We start from the raw sequence: 18,248 nt of genomic DNA, 5'->3' as shown, positions 1-18,248 counted from the left end.
TTTATACCTTTCCGTTTCACTAGCTATTTTACTGATTGCTGTGTAATGCAAACAAACATTAATAATGTTAAGAACGAGACACTCAAACGCAAAAAAATATTTGTGGGAAAATAAAACTAGATTTTTTAATACAGAATCTAAAAACGCTCAAAATACTTATACTAGATCTCAACCGGGTAAATTTCTACATCAATAGGTATTTACCACTTAAGAAATTAGGTACGGCTAGACACTTAAATTATGATTTCGCTCAAGAGTTGACATAACAATTGTTGGGAATAATTTGATTCATTAGAGAAACAAAATCAATTTCATAAAAGTTTGTTCCCATCAATAGCGAAGCGCAATGAAGAACAATGTCCTAATCGCCTTTATTTTTACCTAGAATAAAAGTACCGTAGCTCAATCACAAATAACTATCGACGTGCTAAAAAGCGACGTGATAACAATGTTTCACCATGGTTGTTTATTGTATTCGCGATCACAATGTAACATCCGTCAACACCTAAAATTAAATGTCAAAATATTTACGTTTCGCGACGTATAATCCTGCTGCGCAATCGCATTCTTGTATTTCACCGGTGTAAATATGGAAAATATTCAAAAACTGTTTTTTTTATTTTTTTTATCATGCTATTTATTGCATTTAGCCGGCGGTTGGCAAGCCAAACTCAAGAAAAGCGGTCGTCATAGTAATTGTAATTGAATTTTCACTTTTTTATATTAGATACTCCTTTCTATTTTGCAAATGCAATATATTGTATTATTTTTTATAGTAAACGCCGATTTTTCGCCAGTAAACTGTATTTTTTTACGAAGAAAACAAAAAACAAACCGACACGAGCGTTGACTTAGAGATTACACACGCGTTGGCTACGTTCATTGTGACCACTCAAATACTTAGCATGTTTTTAAGCACGTCGATAGTTATTTGCGATCGAGCTACTGGTCTTGTATTTGGAATTTGGTATTCTGAATAAATTTGGCGACTGAATAAAATAAAATGAAATGAACTAATAAAGGCTGTGTTGCAAGGATTTAATATTAAAAATAGCAGTCATAGCGGGTTAATTTATATTTTTTTAGGTTGTACTGTATTTAGGCGAAGTTTAGGTATGTATATACATAATATAGTATAAAAGGTTATATAAATTCAACCTTGAGATTAGGTATACATTTATTTAGTTTATTTTGTGGTTAATACAGTAATTTGATCTGACAGTTTTGACGTTGTGTGGCTTCCAGATTAATTACAATTAACAAGAAATTTACGTTAAATTTACAAAAGAAGTTCATTTCCACAGCAAATATTGGAACCATGGCCAGTATTACAGTGGGAAGTAAACGGTTATGAGCTTAAACAATGTTTTGAGTATGTCCAAATATTTGTAGACAGGCTGGATTTCTTCCCCAGAGAGTAATTTAGATCAAAATTTGTTTCAACAGAGAGGGAACACATTTCTAAGAGGGGAATATGGAACTCTAGCCATTTACAGGGCTTATAACCTGTCATTGGCTGGTTTAAGTGGTCGCTTTGTTTTAAGGCGTTGCCTATTAGGTGAATTGGTTCAGCCGGATGAATCTCACCCACATGATGAAGGTTTCAGCTCTTTTACTTCACAAAAGTCAACAGATGGAAGAATTGAGGAAACGTGGATGTTTAAACATGGGCAGTATGGTGAATGTTACAATGTTTGTAAAGTGGCAACATAAACCAGGCAATAACTGGTAATAGGCCCTATAAATGCCTAAACTTCCATATTTCCTTCTCAAAAATGTTTTCCCCTTCATTTGCAACAAATTTAGATAGGAGCTACATTACAACATGTCTTGCAGTCACAGAGCACATACACACTTGGAATTCTAGCCCCCATTGACATAAAAAAAACATCGTTCACAAGAGCTTGATAACTACAGGTTCTGCAGCTATAAAGCGCATGGGCAGTTGGAATTCTAGACTCTATTTACAGTTAAAATATAAAAGAAATAGAAAAACAGTATTAAATATTTTTGTTAGTGCATGTTCGGACATGGTGGTGTTTGCATCCTATTTAACGCTGCTTGTAATTTGTGTATTTTTTCTTAAATACTTTGTACACTACGGTGACGGTAAAGGTGAAAGTGAATTTTAGTATTTGCATGTTGGTGTAGTAATTGTCCTGACGAAGAGACGGTTACGTCTCGAAACCAGTACACACAAAAAGTCGGTATTTTATTTATATTATTATTTATTTATTATACGGGACAAGTGCCTTTTACAATATAAAATATACAAAATAATGAGTTAGTTAGATATACAAACATTTAAAAACAATATTAAAACATGGGTATAAAAATAAATATATATGTATGTATGCCAGCATACAAAAGATATAAAAAATATAGAATGAATAAACACCAAATCATTAGCATAAGTAGCTTTGGCAAATAATTCGTTAATCGTTACTATAGAACATTATAAAATATGTACAAAGAGATGATTTGAATTCACAGAGACTCGAGTTAAAAATGTCGATATGAGAGGTGCATTCGTTTCCTAGTCTGTGTATACGCGGTATTGGTGAGTGACAAAGATATTTGTTTTGAGACAATAATATAGACTTTTTGTCTAGTTCTACTATTGGTATTATTATGTTTATTAAATCCAGGAGTTCACAGCAATCGAATTTAGAGCTAATGATTTTACACAAAAATATTAGGTCAGTTATTCTCCTGCGATCCTCCAGAGTAGTTGATTCAAAAAGTTTAACTATGACATGTAGTTTATTTTTTCTATAGGATATGTGGTCAAATACTAATATTTACTAACATTAATTAATATTTTTTGTGTCCTTATTGCAATATATTTAATGATAAAATACAGATACAGATTTAAATGAATATTTGTCAATATGTCGATTGTGAATATTTAATATTTCCGGGGTGCTTGTGAGGGATGTGGCTGCCTTTGAAATCGATCACACATTTTAAGATGTATGTTTTAGCCAAGTAAATCTGACATGTGCGCCGAGTCATTATTCTACATGTCTCTCCACTCTCCACCCTATTTCCGCAATAAAATAGATAAAAGTCAAATCTGATGTTTAGGGGAGACGCAAGGGATGTTAAAAAAACACCAGCGGAGTGTTACTTTGACAGGGGAGGGAAGGTAGCCGCGATAATCACGGAAAGTCATTTTCAAAATTGAAATCTGCGCATTCCAAAAACAAAAACATCAATCTGAAAAGATGTTCATAAATCTAAAAACCAATTAGCATACGCAAGACATTTTACTTCTAAAATGAGTTGTTATTTGAAAAACATCTTGTTTTTTTTTTAAAAAAAGAGGAAATATTTGCGTTCTTATTATTTACCAAAATATTTTAATTTTCGGGGCCATTTTCAACGAGTTGTAAATAACTCACTGTTAGAAAATGGGAATCAAGTTGGGGTGGAGTGGGGTTCGAACCTCGGACCTCTGATCCGTGAGTCCGCAACACTAGCCACGGGGACCACAACCCGATTCTTTCCCTTTCAATCATCATTTCCTTTCCGCACCTAATGGTGCATGGGGCACTGAATTGGTAAACCAATCGCAGCGTATCTTGATCTTTTTGCTACTTGAAAGAAAGATGATCAGTTTTACGCTTCAGGTACCAGTCTACGAACTATGAAATATTCTAGTGTGAAAACGCGGTTTTAAATAAATATTTCAAATCAACCATGTCGGGAATCGAACCCGAGACCTCTTGCATGGTAGGCAAACGCGCTGACCATTGCACCACGAGGCCGACGAAAAAAAGAAATATTTTAAAAAACAAAAGGACGTTATTTACTTCTTTAGAAATTGGATACAGAAAATGTTTTCTTAAACGCGGTAAAAATTAGAGCATTTAATTGCCGGCGAAGTTTCTCTAAAATGCATGTATAAAAATGAACTATGTGACGTCACAAGTTCTTCTAAATCAACCAATGATAAAGTGTCGAGATTTCTGGTTTCCGGGAATCCAATCCACCAATAAGAACATTTCATTGTAGAGAACTTGTGACGTCACGAGCGGAGCAATTTAAAAAATGCAGAACTTTCTTTTGATAATAAATAATACGATAAAAATGTTTTTTTTTTAGCTTAGTTTGACAGTCTTTTCACAAATAAAAAAAACATAATTTGCTCATTTAAATTCACTAATATTTTGTAAGATTTTAATTGTTGTCTATGTCCGGGCGGACGAAGAATACATTTCTATGTGTGTGAAATAGAACCAAAATCCTGAAAGTTGTTTTAAACTCCATGGCTACTATCAAGTAAATATTCAAAAATGGAAATCCGCCTCGTAGTATAGTAATTGGCGTGATCGCCTAGCATGCTTGAAGTCCCGGGTTCGATTCCTGGAAGGGTCAACGCGAAATACTTGTTTATAAAGGTCGTTTTACTCTGCAATATTTCACTGTTCCTAGATCACCTGAATCACCTTCATGTAACACATGATTGAGACACACTGCATGTATTTTACCAATGCAGTGCCCTATGCACCATCGGGTTCGGATGAGGGTTTGATGATTATTTTCATTGTTGATTTTGAGGGAGTTTTCATGAGCTTTAAGATGTTTTTATTGCAATTTATGGCTGTTGGAATTATATTGAATAAAAAAACCTTTCTCTTCGGCTTCGTGTCACTGCTCTATATTTTTTTTTCTGTGCAATTTATGGAGGCTGTCTTATATCTATGGCTTTTTAACAAACTAATTAATATAATTGAGACGTCTAAAACTGATAAATAGACGAAACCACAAATTAAACGACAGCGAAAATGAAGCCGAAGTTTAAACGTTCCTTCGGACGTTAAATAAAATGCTTAACTAACCATGACTTGGATAAATATATGTCTGGGGACTGTAATTAGCTGTGCATACTCATTAATAAAGATCCGGAGAAATGGACGTCTATTATATCCAATTGACGCGAACAAAATGATGCCCGAGCTTATAAACCAAAGAGGGACATTTCAACGAAAAAGAAAGAGATATTAACGCATTTGGAATGTAATATAATGGACAGCACTTAACGAGGAACTTAAGCCCTATGGGAAATTGGATAAACAAAATGTTTTCTTAGGCGTGGTAAAAATTAGAGCATTAAATTATACGGCAAAGTTTCTTGAAAATATACGAAAAAAATATTTCCTCATGCCAAAAAATATGTTTTGCCTAATATTATTGCTCATTGCACAAATTGCTTGCATGATGCTATCTCTAACACATGTAATTGTGAACTCATTGAATTTGGGGAGGAGTACAAGTATTTGGGTATTTTTATAGATCATAATTTTAAATGGGAACGTCATATATTTAAGCTTTGTGATCGATTGCGGACTCTTGTAAGTACTTTTTATGAGTTATCTTTTATTTTGCCTAAAATCAATCTAAACATTATTTATTTTTCTTTAGTAGAATCAATAATAAGATATGGTATTAAGTCGTGGGGACATTCGACTAAAGCTAATATTAAAATGATCCAGGGTCTACAGTACTCTGTAGTTAAGAGAATCGTACCAGCAGAGATTTACGAACATAGAAGTGTGATCTCCTGTACAAAACAATCAAAACTCTGCCTGTTCGAGGATTACTGTGGCTTTGGATCATTTTAGAACAATTTAATAGTAATACATTATAGTTTCCTCTCAAACATAACCATATTACACGCCTCACGTCTAGTGATGGCTTGGTAGAACCAAAAGTATGTAATAAGTATGGTAATAGAACTCTCAAATATTTAGTACCTAGCATTTTTAATTTATTGGCGAAAGAAATTAAATTTAACTCACATTGTAACAGGAGCAAAATAAGAGAGTGGCTACTCGATCAAAAGTTTATGTATGAATAGTAGCTTATGTGTAATATAAGAGTATACAAACAATGTACTGTAATTTTTTTTTAAATATAAAAAAAAAATTAGTACTTTTACTTTCATGATATGCCTCGTAAATCGAGAGATACGGGATATCTTAAAAACGATGCAAGAATAATTATTGTTTTAATATTTTTATTTACATCAACGATACCGATTCGGTTGGACATAGTTTTAAATTAATACACCATAAAATAACAACATTGTTAATTAACTCCATTTTCGTGTGCAGACATTATTTGATTAATACGCATAATATAATCGAATTTATAACCCGTAACCAGTAACAATAAAAACAAGTAGATAACATTTTTTCTATAAGATATTGTAATGTTATTTTTTATAGTGCAGTTAGTAAATTACACTTTGATTGTTCAGCAAGGAAGGTAATAAATTCCTTTGTTTTACATTCCCCTTATTTCGTCGACCTAAACATGTAGTATGTGTTTTTAGACCAAATATCCAAGTTACTACCTGGTACCTGGTACCTACCTACCTGTATCTGAGAAGCGTAACACCGCAAACCCATTTTATGGATTTAGATATTCAAAATATTAATGTCATATTTTGAATCATAAATAAGATTAATATAATGGAGTATTCGAAACTAACAAAATGTGTCTCCTTGTTTTATAAATTGTAGGGAAAAAAATGGAGGACGGCTGGTGAAAAACCAGTCAAAAAACGATTACTGCAATTAAGGAATTAAGTTTTTTTTTTTAAGTTGAAAGGTGAGTAGTTTGGTTTCTTCGGTTGAATTTAAGATTCTACTTTATTAAATAAATATGAATCCAGTGTCCTAAAAACAAAATTATATTGGCTCTCCTGAAAAAAAAATATATTTTTGCCACGTACGCGTATCCTTTAAATGTATTGAAATGAGAAAAAATGTACAAGTACCGTATGCTTTGATCGAGGATTCAAAGGCGCGCAAGAATTAAGAAAATCAAATATTTAATTACGCGTTTTCACTAACAACGTATTTGATAACGCGATGAAATAAAATGTTTCTGTCAAGTTAAAGATTTATTTTTTTAAAAGCCATAAACTTTTGGAGATCTTCGACCTTTCGTACGATGACAACAACATGATTCAAACAAATCTTCCACTATGTTAATAAGAAACAGAACAATCGCTGTTTGTGTCGGGCTGTGCTTGCTGCGCGGCAGACACTCTTGTGAGGTGGTCGGTCGGCGAGACGAGACACGGCAGCCGATAAAGGTATGGAAGAATGGATGGGTGCTGAAGAATTGAGCATTTCTACAGACGAATGGAATCTAACTTCCTTTGGGGATGGAATTGTAATTGATAATGCGAGACTGACATTACAATTGTTAAGCCTACCATCAATAATTCAATACATACTATTATACTAACTTGACTACATCTACATAATTGTGTATACTTGAAAGTCCACAGTGTCAACGTCGTCAACGATTTAAATTTTTAAAAAGACAAACATTCTCTATATTGACATAAAATTCAATTATTAAGTAAAAACAATTAAAACATTCAAATATATAAGGCGAGTTATTTTTTCATCAACAGGTTTGCCATAACCAGTGACCGGTTTCATTAAGATCGGTAAAAACTGGACTTTTCGGGGCCCCGACTACAAAGGGGAGTAACACAGTTATTTTCAATTGTCTATACAGGGTTTTTTTAAACTCTGTCATATCCGAAACCACGATAATCAGTATGGGCAAGAAGACATATTAGCATATTTTTTTCAATATTTAGAAATATTTTTTTTTAATAAAATGTAAAAAAAAAACAAATGGTTGCTTACTTCTGCAGGGGAGAAGTGAGGGGAGCGCGGCGCAGTGTCAGGCTTCCCCCTCCCCCTTCCTCGTTTCACCCGTGCAGAAGTAAGCAACCATTTGCTTTTTTTGATGTTTTATTTTTTTAAATTTTATTCGTTCTAAAAAAATATTTTAATGTGTCTTCTTGCTCATACTGATCATCGTGGTTTCGGATGTGACAGGGTTTAAAGAACTCCTGTATAGTAGAATTTTATGTATAGGAGATGTAATATTTATATTTAAAAAACGTGTTTAATGACGGGTTTCTGACAAGAATACTTTAATTTTTGTGCGAAAGTACAACTTTTCGTACGAAAATTCTATTTCAAAGATAGCTCTGTTAACTCCCAATTTATGCCAAGATGTTTTATGTACTTAGGAAATTTTGATGGAATAATTGTTTTCGAGAAACTTTGCCGTCCAATTAAATGCTGACCGCGTGTAAGAAAACAATTTCTTGTTGCACTGAACTTAATCATTAAAACATTTGAATAAACTTTTTTGGTGCAACTAGCTCTAAGATAAAAGGACTTACCTAGTCTAACATACCCATTGGCTTTTTAAAATAAATTCTATCGAAAAAATCTCTCTTCCTTTCCGATGCATTATTATCCTATTTCGATATTTTAGTGAAGGAAATATTTTTTTTATCGTACGGCACAAAATTAAGTAAAACTATCAATAATTATAAATTAATCCTACAGCCAATTAACAATATTAAGATAAAGAAAGACTAAACAAAGTAATGGCGTGAATAACAATAAGTTGTGATAGTTTTATCGTGAAAATAAAAATGGTGACCCCACTCTTAATATTTTGTATTTAGTTCGTGTCGTCAGACGTCGGACGATAATACGCACAATGGACATACAAATGACTCGTTCAATTATAATCATTTTATGTCTTATTGTTGTTTGATTCGGCGGGATGTGAAATTATTGAACGAGGGAAGCATAACTAACATAATACTTAGATACATATATAATATGAGGCGTATGTATAAAGAATAATAGTCGCAGCGCAGTGGTCCAAAATTGATATTTTTTTCTACTATGTATTTTACAATTTATTGTGACATAAAACGCATAATTAAACTACATAATTTGGAGAAACGCAGTATTAATTTGGATGAAAGTATATTCAAAATTATATAAAATCTAATCAATAAATAACTATAACAGTGTAAGTCACTCTCCGAGCACAAGAGTTATACCTGTATGCAGCGACAAACCTTAAGGTGAAGAAAGTACATTCTATCGTCTTCACCTTCGGGTTATTCTCTGCATTTGAAATTAGAATGTACTTTCCTTACCTGAAGTTTTGTCTCTGCATACGGGTATAAGTCTCGTTTTTTGGAGTTACAGTTATAAAATTTATTAGATGTATAAAAGTAGTTTTGTATAGAATTAAAAAACATGTACTATTTATGAAATATATTGATAAATAAAAAATAAAATAAAATAAGGTTATATGAAGGCTTTATGTATATTCCAGGTTTGAAGAAAATTGAATATATATAAAACTAAACCCAAGCATAAAATGATTTACTTTTGCGCTTATTAAGTTGACATAAAGTGCCAAAAAAAAAATTAAACTGCTCTCATGTAAAGTTAAAGAAAATTACAGGCGTCATTGTTCTACGGCCATGACGAAATATGATAAATAATTTTGAAAAACGGAAAAGGTAAGGACACAGACAATTTCATTATGATACGCTTTCTTAAAAAAACACCAAATCGGTTAATTTATTTTTTTAAATGTTTTCCGATGAAAGCTTTGGTGAATGGGTTCAGCCGGATGAATCTCACCCACATGATAAAGGTTTCAGCCCTTTTACTTCACAGAAGTCAATTTAAGGAAGTGTTGAGGAAAAGTGGATGTTGAAAGATAGGAAGAATGGTGAATATTACACAGTATGTAAAGTGGCAACATAAACCAGCCAATGACAGGTCATAAGCCCTGTAAACGCCTAGACTTCCATATTCCCTTCTCAAAAATGTTTTCCCTCTCTGTTGAAACAAATTTAGGCAATTAATTCCACTTACCAGATATTTTTTATCGACCTCTCAACTATGGAAACTATTTTAAGGAACTATTATGGTTTCGTTCATATGTGTCATGTCGAAAATATGAACAAGGAAGACCGGAAATGACGTTTGTTGAGTCAAACATTCTAATTGATTTTTCCCAGAATAGGCAATAATGCATTTAGAGAGTTTTATCAGCATAATGACGGTATTTATTATGTCTCAAAGCTCTCTAATTTCTTTTTGGATCATAAAATAATTATCAGATGGGGAAAAATGACCTAAAATCGTGGATGGTCAAAAAGTCCTCCTTTTTGGAAGGAACCGTTCCCCATTGACATATTAATTTAGCTTAATTTTTGTAATGAAAATTCTACGTAAAAATATTATTGATTTTTTAAAAAATATATAGACATGCCCTGAGACCTCAAAAATGATGACACTTAACTCATGCCCAACGCGTATTTAGGCGTTCTATGACCGCCAGCTAGGCGTGACGTTTAGAATCGAAACAAAAATGCCTACTTGTGTCATGAAAACGTGTAAAAACCTTTCGGATAAACATTGTAAAAAGGATTGTGTAAGTTTTAATTGGTAATGTATATATTTTTTATATTTTAAGATCTAACTTTAATAAAATAAATGAAAAAGCTTTTGTTTTTAATTTTTTAAAAATCTACCGACCGCTTTCAAAGCTACACAAGCTTATTTTTCAAGGTAACTAATGAATTATATCATATTTTATTATATCAATTAGTGTGTATGGAAGTAATAAATCAAGTTTTTGTCTTGTAATGTGAGATGTTTTCGCTCAAAACTAGACAGGAGTGGACTGATGGAAATATTGTTTATTTGGTTATTAATTATGTTTTTCTTATTGTTTAGCTTTGTAGCTTTGAAACCGGTCGGAAGAAAAAAAAGTGGTTAAAAACAAATTCGTTTTTTTCATTGTATTATTTTTATGATAAATATATTTGCTCACGAGTGATTAATAAAGATTAAAGCAATTAATATTCAAATACAAATATTATTTTTTGTAAACGTCAAACTACGCCTAGCGGCACAATACACATACAGGGGTGCATGGATAGGAATACGTTTTTAAAATATAATAAACGTGAGTTAATATTATTATCTTTTCGTTCCTAAAAATCCAGCGAAAAGAAATAAATGGTCGAAATTATAAAGAATTTAAGGAATGAACCTGATTGAATCCACCAAAACGAATGTTTATTGTTAACGTTAAAAAAACAAACAATATTATGAGTTTGTCCATGTGTTTGTATGCAAGGACTGGAATCAACTCCCTGAGAAGCTGTTAATATGGAAATATTGGCAGAATGGTGAATGTAAAGTGGCCACTTAAACCAGCCAATAATAGGTCATAAGCCCTGTAGATGCCTAGACTTCTATATTACCTTCTCTTAAATGTTCTTCATCTCTGTTGTAATATTTTTATATCAACAGCTCCCCAAACTCAAAATATCGTTGATAAATCCACCTGATCCATGAAGAAGCATGAAAAATTAAAACAAAATTTTTAGGCGTTTCCTAGTATGTAGGTGATATAATTCAATTAGATGAATCTCACCCGCATAAATAAAGGTTTCAGCTCTTTGACTTCACAAACATCAACGGATGAAGGGATTAAATGAATGTAGATGTTCAAATATGGCCAGAATGGCGAATGTTACACAGTGTGTAAATCAGCCAATGACAGGTCATAAGCCCTGTAGATGCCTAGACTTCTGTATTACCTTTTCTAAAATGTTCTTTACCTCGGTTTTAATATGTTAATAATTAAAATACAAACTTTATTATGTACCAAAAATGAGTATCCTTTAATTTTTTGCAGCATATACATGCTCGTTGAATGCAGCCCTGGTACTTAGTAACTATTGGTACGTTTTCGTGTCACTACTTTTAAAAATATTTTATTCTATAGGGCATGTCTATGTATTATTTGTCAATGCCGTTTCCTAAATATTGGAATTAGCATTAGCAATATTGTTTATCATGCTTCGCAATTTGTGTCATTAGCACACTTGCGAAAGTAAAAAAAATCATTAATTTCCATCGCTAATAAATGGGTACGGATGAGGGGGTATTGTGTTTGTAAATTTATCAAAGGCAACATAAATCCAATTTACTTTACGAAATAATTGCAATTTCCTGTAAGTATATTATGATAATATTTTGGGGTGCCACCGCAGATATTCCAAGTCTCAAAAACGAGGGTATTCGGTTCAGTGACTTTTAGAAATGCCGGGTTGAATCCACTTGCGGCTCCTGACTCCTGGCCGAAAACATTGGCAGTGCATTTCTTTACATTTTGTCAACTTGTATATTAAGTTTTGTAATACTATAATAATGATAGGTCTGACGTGATAAACAGCTGTATGACAGCCCGCGCATCGGAACCAGAAACGCTAAATGCGTCCAACATAATACGCACGTTATAGGTAACTAAATTCGTACTGATATCATGTCATTACGCATGTTCAAAGTGACATTACAAACGAACTTCAAACTTCAAATCTGCGCATGCGTTGGCAATGCCCGGAATATGTGTATTATCTTCTCCCTCTAACGCGCAATTCATCGGTATAAAGCATTGTCGGTCTCGTTCAAATGACGATTTTAGGAGATATGGTATATTTCATACAAATTCAGATTGTGCAAAACAGAATATGCTCCGGGACGATTGAGCATGGGTAGACAAGATGAGAAAATCGCCTGCTAAAGTCGATTTCGCTAGATAGATGTTTACGGATATAATATTGCAACGAATCCCTGTGTCTTTGTACCTAACATATTTTAACTATCAATAAAATTACTAATTTATTCACACAAATTTTTACTTGGCAGTGCACTGCACTTATGCACATTCTAAGGAACCGCCTCCGGTTGAATCGTATCACGATATTTGTATTTATACCTCGAGCCCCTAATATTATTGCAAGTCTCATTGGAATGTAAATGGCTTTTTCTTTTTTAAGATAGGAAATTAGAAATATCATGTAATTCAAGATGGTAACAACAGTTCCTTCCTGAATCACCAGTATTTTAAAGCGAACATTACAGAAAAAGATTTTTTCACAGCTTCAAAATTTAATCAAAAACAGATTTTATAGTGATTCAAACGAATGAGAAGATTTCGTGGACGAATATTTTTCTTTTATTTAATCTTTTAATTTCCAATTTTAAAATTCTAAGTTTTTATTTTTAATATTATTATTTGAGAATTATTATATCGGGTTGTGGTCCCGTGGGACTCACGGATCATAGGTCCAAGGTTCGAACCCCACTCTACCCCAACCTGATTACCATTTTCTAAGAGCGAGTTATTTACAGCTCGTTGAAAATAGCCACCAAAATTGAAATATTTAATTAAATTATAACAACGCTACCATTTCTTTTTTTTTTAATTAGGTAATAATTTGGCAATGTTTTAGTATGTCCAAATGCTTGCAGACTGGCTGGATTTCCTCCCTAGGGAGTTATTCATCCATTAATTTATTTCAACAGAGAGGGAAAACATTATTGAGAAGGGAATATGGACGTCTAGACATTTACAGGGCTTATGACCTGTCATTGGCTGGTTTAAGTCACATTTCCTCAACTCTTCCATCTGTTGACTTTCGTGAAGTAAAGGAGCTGAAACCTTTATTATGTGAGTGAGATTTATCCGGCTGAACCAAATCACCTACTAGGCAACGCCTGAAAACAATTTTCCAATTTTTATACTTCTTCTTTTACCAAGTAGTTAATTCAACGATGTTTGAGTATGTCCAAATGCTTCTCAATAATGTTTTCCCTCTCTGTTAAAATAAATAAAAATATGACTTATTTATGCTACAAAATGTCAGTGCCGTATGTTTATTAAAATATAATATCTAAAGGGGTCTGAAATTTATTTGGACGTATCTTGAACACGTCGGCATCCCTTGATTAATCGATAATTACTTCCACCCAACATGTCACTGATGAATCATAATATTACATCGTGAAAAATTAGTCATTGGAATTGACGAATAATACAGTTGTCTGTTATCAATTCCATAAAAAAGTACACGGAAAGTAAGCAATCATATTAACATTATCAAAGAAAAAGTTTTTAAGCAAACATATTGTGGCTATTGGAGGTATTGATTAGAGTCAGTGACTCGCCTATATACTGCAATAGCGAAATTAATCACAGTTCCATATTGTTTGTATTAAATATAATACAGACGTGTTTGCTTACACGAAAATATGTATAAGTACACACAATATAGATAAATTAAATGATACACTTAAAAAATACGACTAAATCAAAAATTATTAGAAATAGAGTATGTATGCGCATATGTTGTTTATATCTTTAAAATGAATTAAAAATGTAAGGTAAATATGTCATAATGCCGCCGAAAACTTATTTTGTTATTATTATAGTTTAATGGGAAAATAATGTATTTATTTAGCAAATTGTTGTACATAAGTTCGTACAATACGTTGTGGGTAGTACAGTGCGCAAGTCTAGAAGGAATTGTGATGCGAATCCTGAAATATGCTAACATCTGGAAGCAATCTATCTCTTAAAACTGGCTCGTTTTGTGTAATGAAGTGCAACGGGCGCAGTGTGTACCGTGTAGATGCAGCATACAGCATACCGCGTGCAGTATCGCCCTTGGAGAGATGTCTCGGGTATCATCAGTACTGGGTACATCATGAGGTAGGTAGGAAGGTACCATCTTTACGAGGGATAAAAAAGAACCGCGTCGAAATTCCGTGGGGCGAAACACGTTTGACAACAAATTTCTCGCGGCCGATAAGCGGCGCTCGGTGCACATGCGATCGGCCCAAAATGCATTCGGAAATGTCAAAATCGGAATCAAAAACAAAGAAAGGTCCAGCGAGATAATACCGCGGCGGTATTCCGCGAAGCGCGTCAAGCCGCCCGGATGTCCTTCCGGCAGGAGCGGTCAGCGCGCAGTATCCTGACTCGGAGAGAAATATAATGAACGGGCATAAAAAGTTGGAACACCTATTGGTAATATTCGCGCAAAAACGCCGGAAAGCCGGTTGAATGGGAATCCATCTGTTGCGCTCGTACGCGCGCCGCGTAGTCGCCCGAGAAGTTAGTAAGAGGATATGAGGATTAGTGACTCACCAGGCCTTCACTCTGATCAGGACCTCTCCCTCGTTGAGGACGGGCTCGGGCTTCTTGAGAACTTTGACGGACTTGAGGCCGCCGAAGCCGGTGAGGACGATGGCGCGCATCTCCTTGGGGGGCTCCGCAGCCTCCTTCTCCTTGTCCGGAGTCTTGTCCTGGGCTTCCTCGGGACTCGCGGCTTCCGTCCCGTTCTCCTCCGGTACTGCCTTCTCGGCTACGGGGGCATCGGTGGTCTCGGTCATGTTTATCGATCGGTTTGGATTATCTTACGGAAATACGCGAACGCGCCTCTCGGGGCTAAAACGCCGGCGTTTCTAAATTAAAACTCGCGTGAAACGGAGGTGATACTTCGACAGCGGTGTGCCGGAGAGATGTGGGGTGGTTTAAATTAAAGTATGGAACTAGCTAACACGCCCTAGTAGCGATTTGCAGACACGACCGAACTCGGCGAACGCTGGCGGCAGAATAAAATAAAATTCGCTTCGGGATTGTTGACTGAGGACTGAGGAATGAAGCGGTGGCGGCAGTGGAGGAGAGCCGCCGGTCCTTCCCCCCTCCCCGTCTCTCCGAGCCGTGCCCTAACCGTCGCCCCTCGCCCCCCGACAGAAGGGTCTGGAGTTAACAGGTGCTGCCGGCTTTTAACGTTAAACTAGTCACACAAAATATTTTAAATAATATTAAATTATATTTTTACATTTATAACGTACCACGAGTATACGCAATATCATTTAGATTCACAACAAAGCATGAAAATTACTAAGCAAGCCCATTATAATGCGTTTTCAATACGTAGTACATATGTCGTGTACATTCACATAGGCAATAGGTATTCATGTTAGGACAACCGTGTCTGAAGGTTCAAGATAATAAATTATTATTTGAGTACAAGCAAAAACCGTCATGTCGTCTCCCTGTAAAAGTAGGTAGATATGACAGAACGCCACATTACTCAATATTTGCACACAGACCTCGCTTTATCTACCACTCTCACTTGTTCTCTAAATCATTTGAATAAATCCTTAGCATGTGATGACAAAAATCATTGTTTTTCTTGAATTACAAATTAAAAGGTTGAAATTGAATTTATTTAATTATATAATCACTTTGTAAAGCACCCTTGAGTTATTATATTACGAAAATTGCACTATATAAGTTATCCATAATAATAATAATAATTCAGACATCTTCTCATCCATGCTCACCATGATTATTTTAATAAGTCCGTCTTCAAGTATTTGTTGGATTTGGTCGTGACATATTTTTCTTGGTCTAACTCGTTTTATACATAAGTACATCAACATTCGCATCTTTAACTCTTTTTTTAATTACAATTTTCTGAAATTTGAAAAATGTCCAATATTTTCTACAGATATTATTTACAGAAAATTCATCATCATTCCATGTCCGCTCCCTAGTTAGGGCATATAGTGTCCTCTGAGAGCCTCCAGGCATCTCTGTCAGCTGTCATCTCCCGTGCATCCTCCCAAGTCAGGTTCTTGTCCCGTAGTTCTGACATGAAATGCCGATGAACAGTCAACAGCGGCTAGCGGAAAGTAGGCAAGTGTGGTAAAATCTTTCGGGAGCCATCCGTAGTTTATGACCCAGCCTATATATCGCTTGATGACATTTGTCACTGATGTTTGCTGCGTCCGATCTCTTATTTATTCATTTCTAACAAAGTTAAACCCAAAGATAATGAAAACCCATTTTAGTAAACATTAACATGATTTTATTTCAATGAATAACGTAAGGCTGAGACAAGCATTAGATACAATATCTAAAAAAAAGTGCTGCGTTGGTTTGGAAATGTAGCGCGAATGGGCGGCGAAAGAATGTTAAAAGTATTTACAATGCGAATGTTGATGTATGCAGGAAACGAGAAAGACACGGCATGACCAAATTCACTAAATATTTGAATATGGATGGACATGTCAAAAGTCGGCATAATCGGCGAGCGTGCATGAGAATATGTATGAATGTATAGAAAGCGAGATCTGTATGCAAAGACAGCAATATACGGTTACACCCTCTCTGCCTACCCAAACGGGGAATCAGCATGATAGTTTGTTGCTGTTGTTATTATTTTATAATCCTAAGTTTTATTAAAATATTGTTTGAAAATTACAGAGTTAATCCACACAGTCAACGTCTACTCAGTAAATTTAGTATGGATTACCATCTGTATTTAGACAAGTGGTTTTACATTTTACCAAATTATTACCTTTATAAAAACTTATTGTGTATAAAATTATTAATGTCCATAAAGTTCCAATTATTTTTTTGTGATTTTATAACTAAAGAAGATTATTATTTGTGACAAGATGTGTGAAAGAGGAAGAAGCTTGGGTTAAATGCCAAGATGCGAGTGACGTTTCGCGTTATTCATTTGCCTACCACTACAGAGAAACGGAGCGATGGTAGTAGTAGTAATAATATATTATGCTCGTCCATGTCAACGTACTGATTATGTTTCACGCGTCCGCCGCCAGTGGGTAGTGGGGTGAGTGCATGTGCCGTAGTACATAAATTAAACGATCAGTAGAGAGAAAAACTCACATTTTAGTCTATATCGTTTATCTTTCTTCTCCTCCCTTTCCCGAATAGTGTATTACTACCGCTATCTCTGATGTCTCGTCACAAATTCGTCATATTATTAGTCATAAAAATTCCCATAGTTCTCCCGCGCTAAAAGAAATGTAAAATATATACGACACATTTGAACAATTCAAATTTACGCGCCGCCGCGTAACTACAGTTTTGTTTAAATTTAAATAAGCGATGAATGCGCGTGCGCAAACCGTCAAATGTTTTCCTTTTTTACCAAAACATAATAAAAACGGGGCTAGTTATTTTACTCCAACAATTTTCAAAATTCAAATATGGATAAGGTTTTTTCCCCTTTATTGAGGTTTTTCCCAAAATATGATAGTATCGGTAGAAAACAAGTTATACATTTTTACATGAAAATAAACAATTAAGTTTTGTTAAGTTTGTCAATGAGGTATAATTAAATAGAGATGACGCCTCTAAAGCGTATTTGAAGTCGTGTTCTAAAAATTATCGATCAACATTGTCGTGCAAAACGCGTAGTAGAGTAAAAAGATTAACTGTTTATGCCGCTTACTCTGAATTCAAAGCTGTACATCACGCCCTTTTGGAATGCTTCACAGTTTTGCTTAGCATATAGAAAGAAAAACATTATTTCTGACCAAATAGTGGTTGCAAACAGAAAAACATTAAAGTTTCTCATGTATTGTAAACACTTTAAACAGTTTATTACATTACAAAGAAGCACTAAAATTACTCTCCTGTAATATTGTGTTTTACAACATTGGTCCTTTTAGACCCAAGCCACAGATTTATTGCTCGGGGCATTT

At 34.3% G+C, this 18,248-nt stretch overlaps 1 protein-coding gene across 1 annotated transcript in view; it reads right to left on the bottom strand.

The window, feature by feature from the left end:
- Positions 1–15,485, bottom strand: part of LOC148279631 (putative NADPH-dependent quinone oxidoreductase VAT1L) — a 141,605-nt gene extending 126,120 nt beyond the window's left edge. Inside the window, exon 1 of the mRNA XM_088229652.1 lies at positions 14,869–15,485. Within this exon, the coding sequence (XP_088085778.1) occupies positions 14,869–15,113 (245 nt within the window). The 5' untranslated portion in view covers positions 15,114–15,485. The remainder of the gene's footprint in view (positions 1–14,868) is intronic.
- Positions 15,486–18,248: the final 2,763 nt, after the last annotated feature.

This window comes from Micrasema longulum, unplaced genomic scaffold (assembly GCF_059751315.1).
Source record: "Micrasema longulum isolate JH-2025_06_02 unplaced genomic scaffold, ASM5975131v1 h1tg000692l, whole genome shotgun sequence".
Taxonomy (NCBI): Eukaryota; Metazoa; Arthropoda; class Insecta; order Trichoptera; family Brachycentridae; genus Micrasema; species Micrasema longulum.
This window is presented reverse-complemented; position numbering and strand designations above follow the sequence as displayed.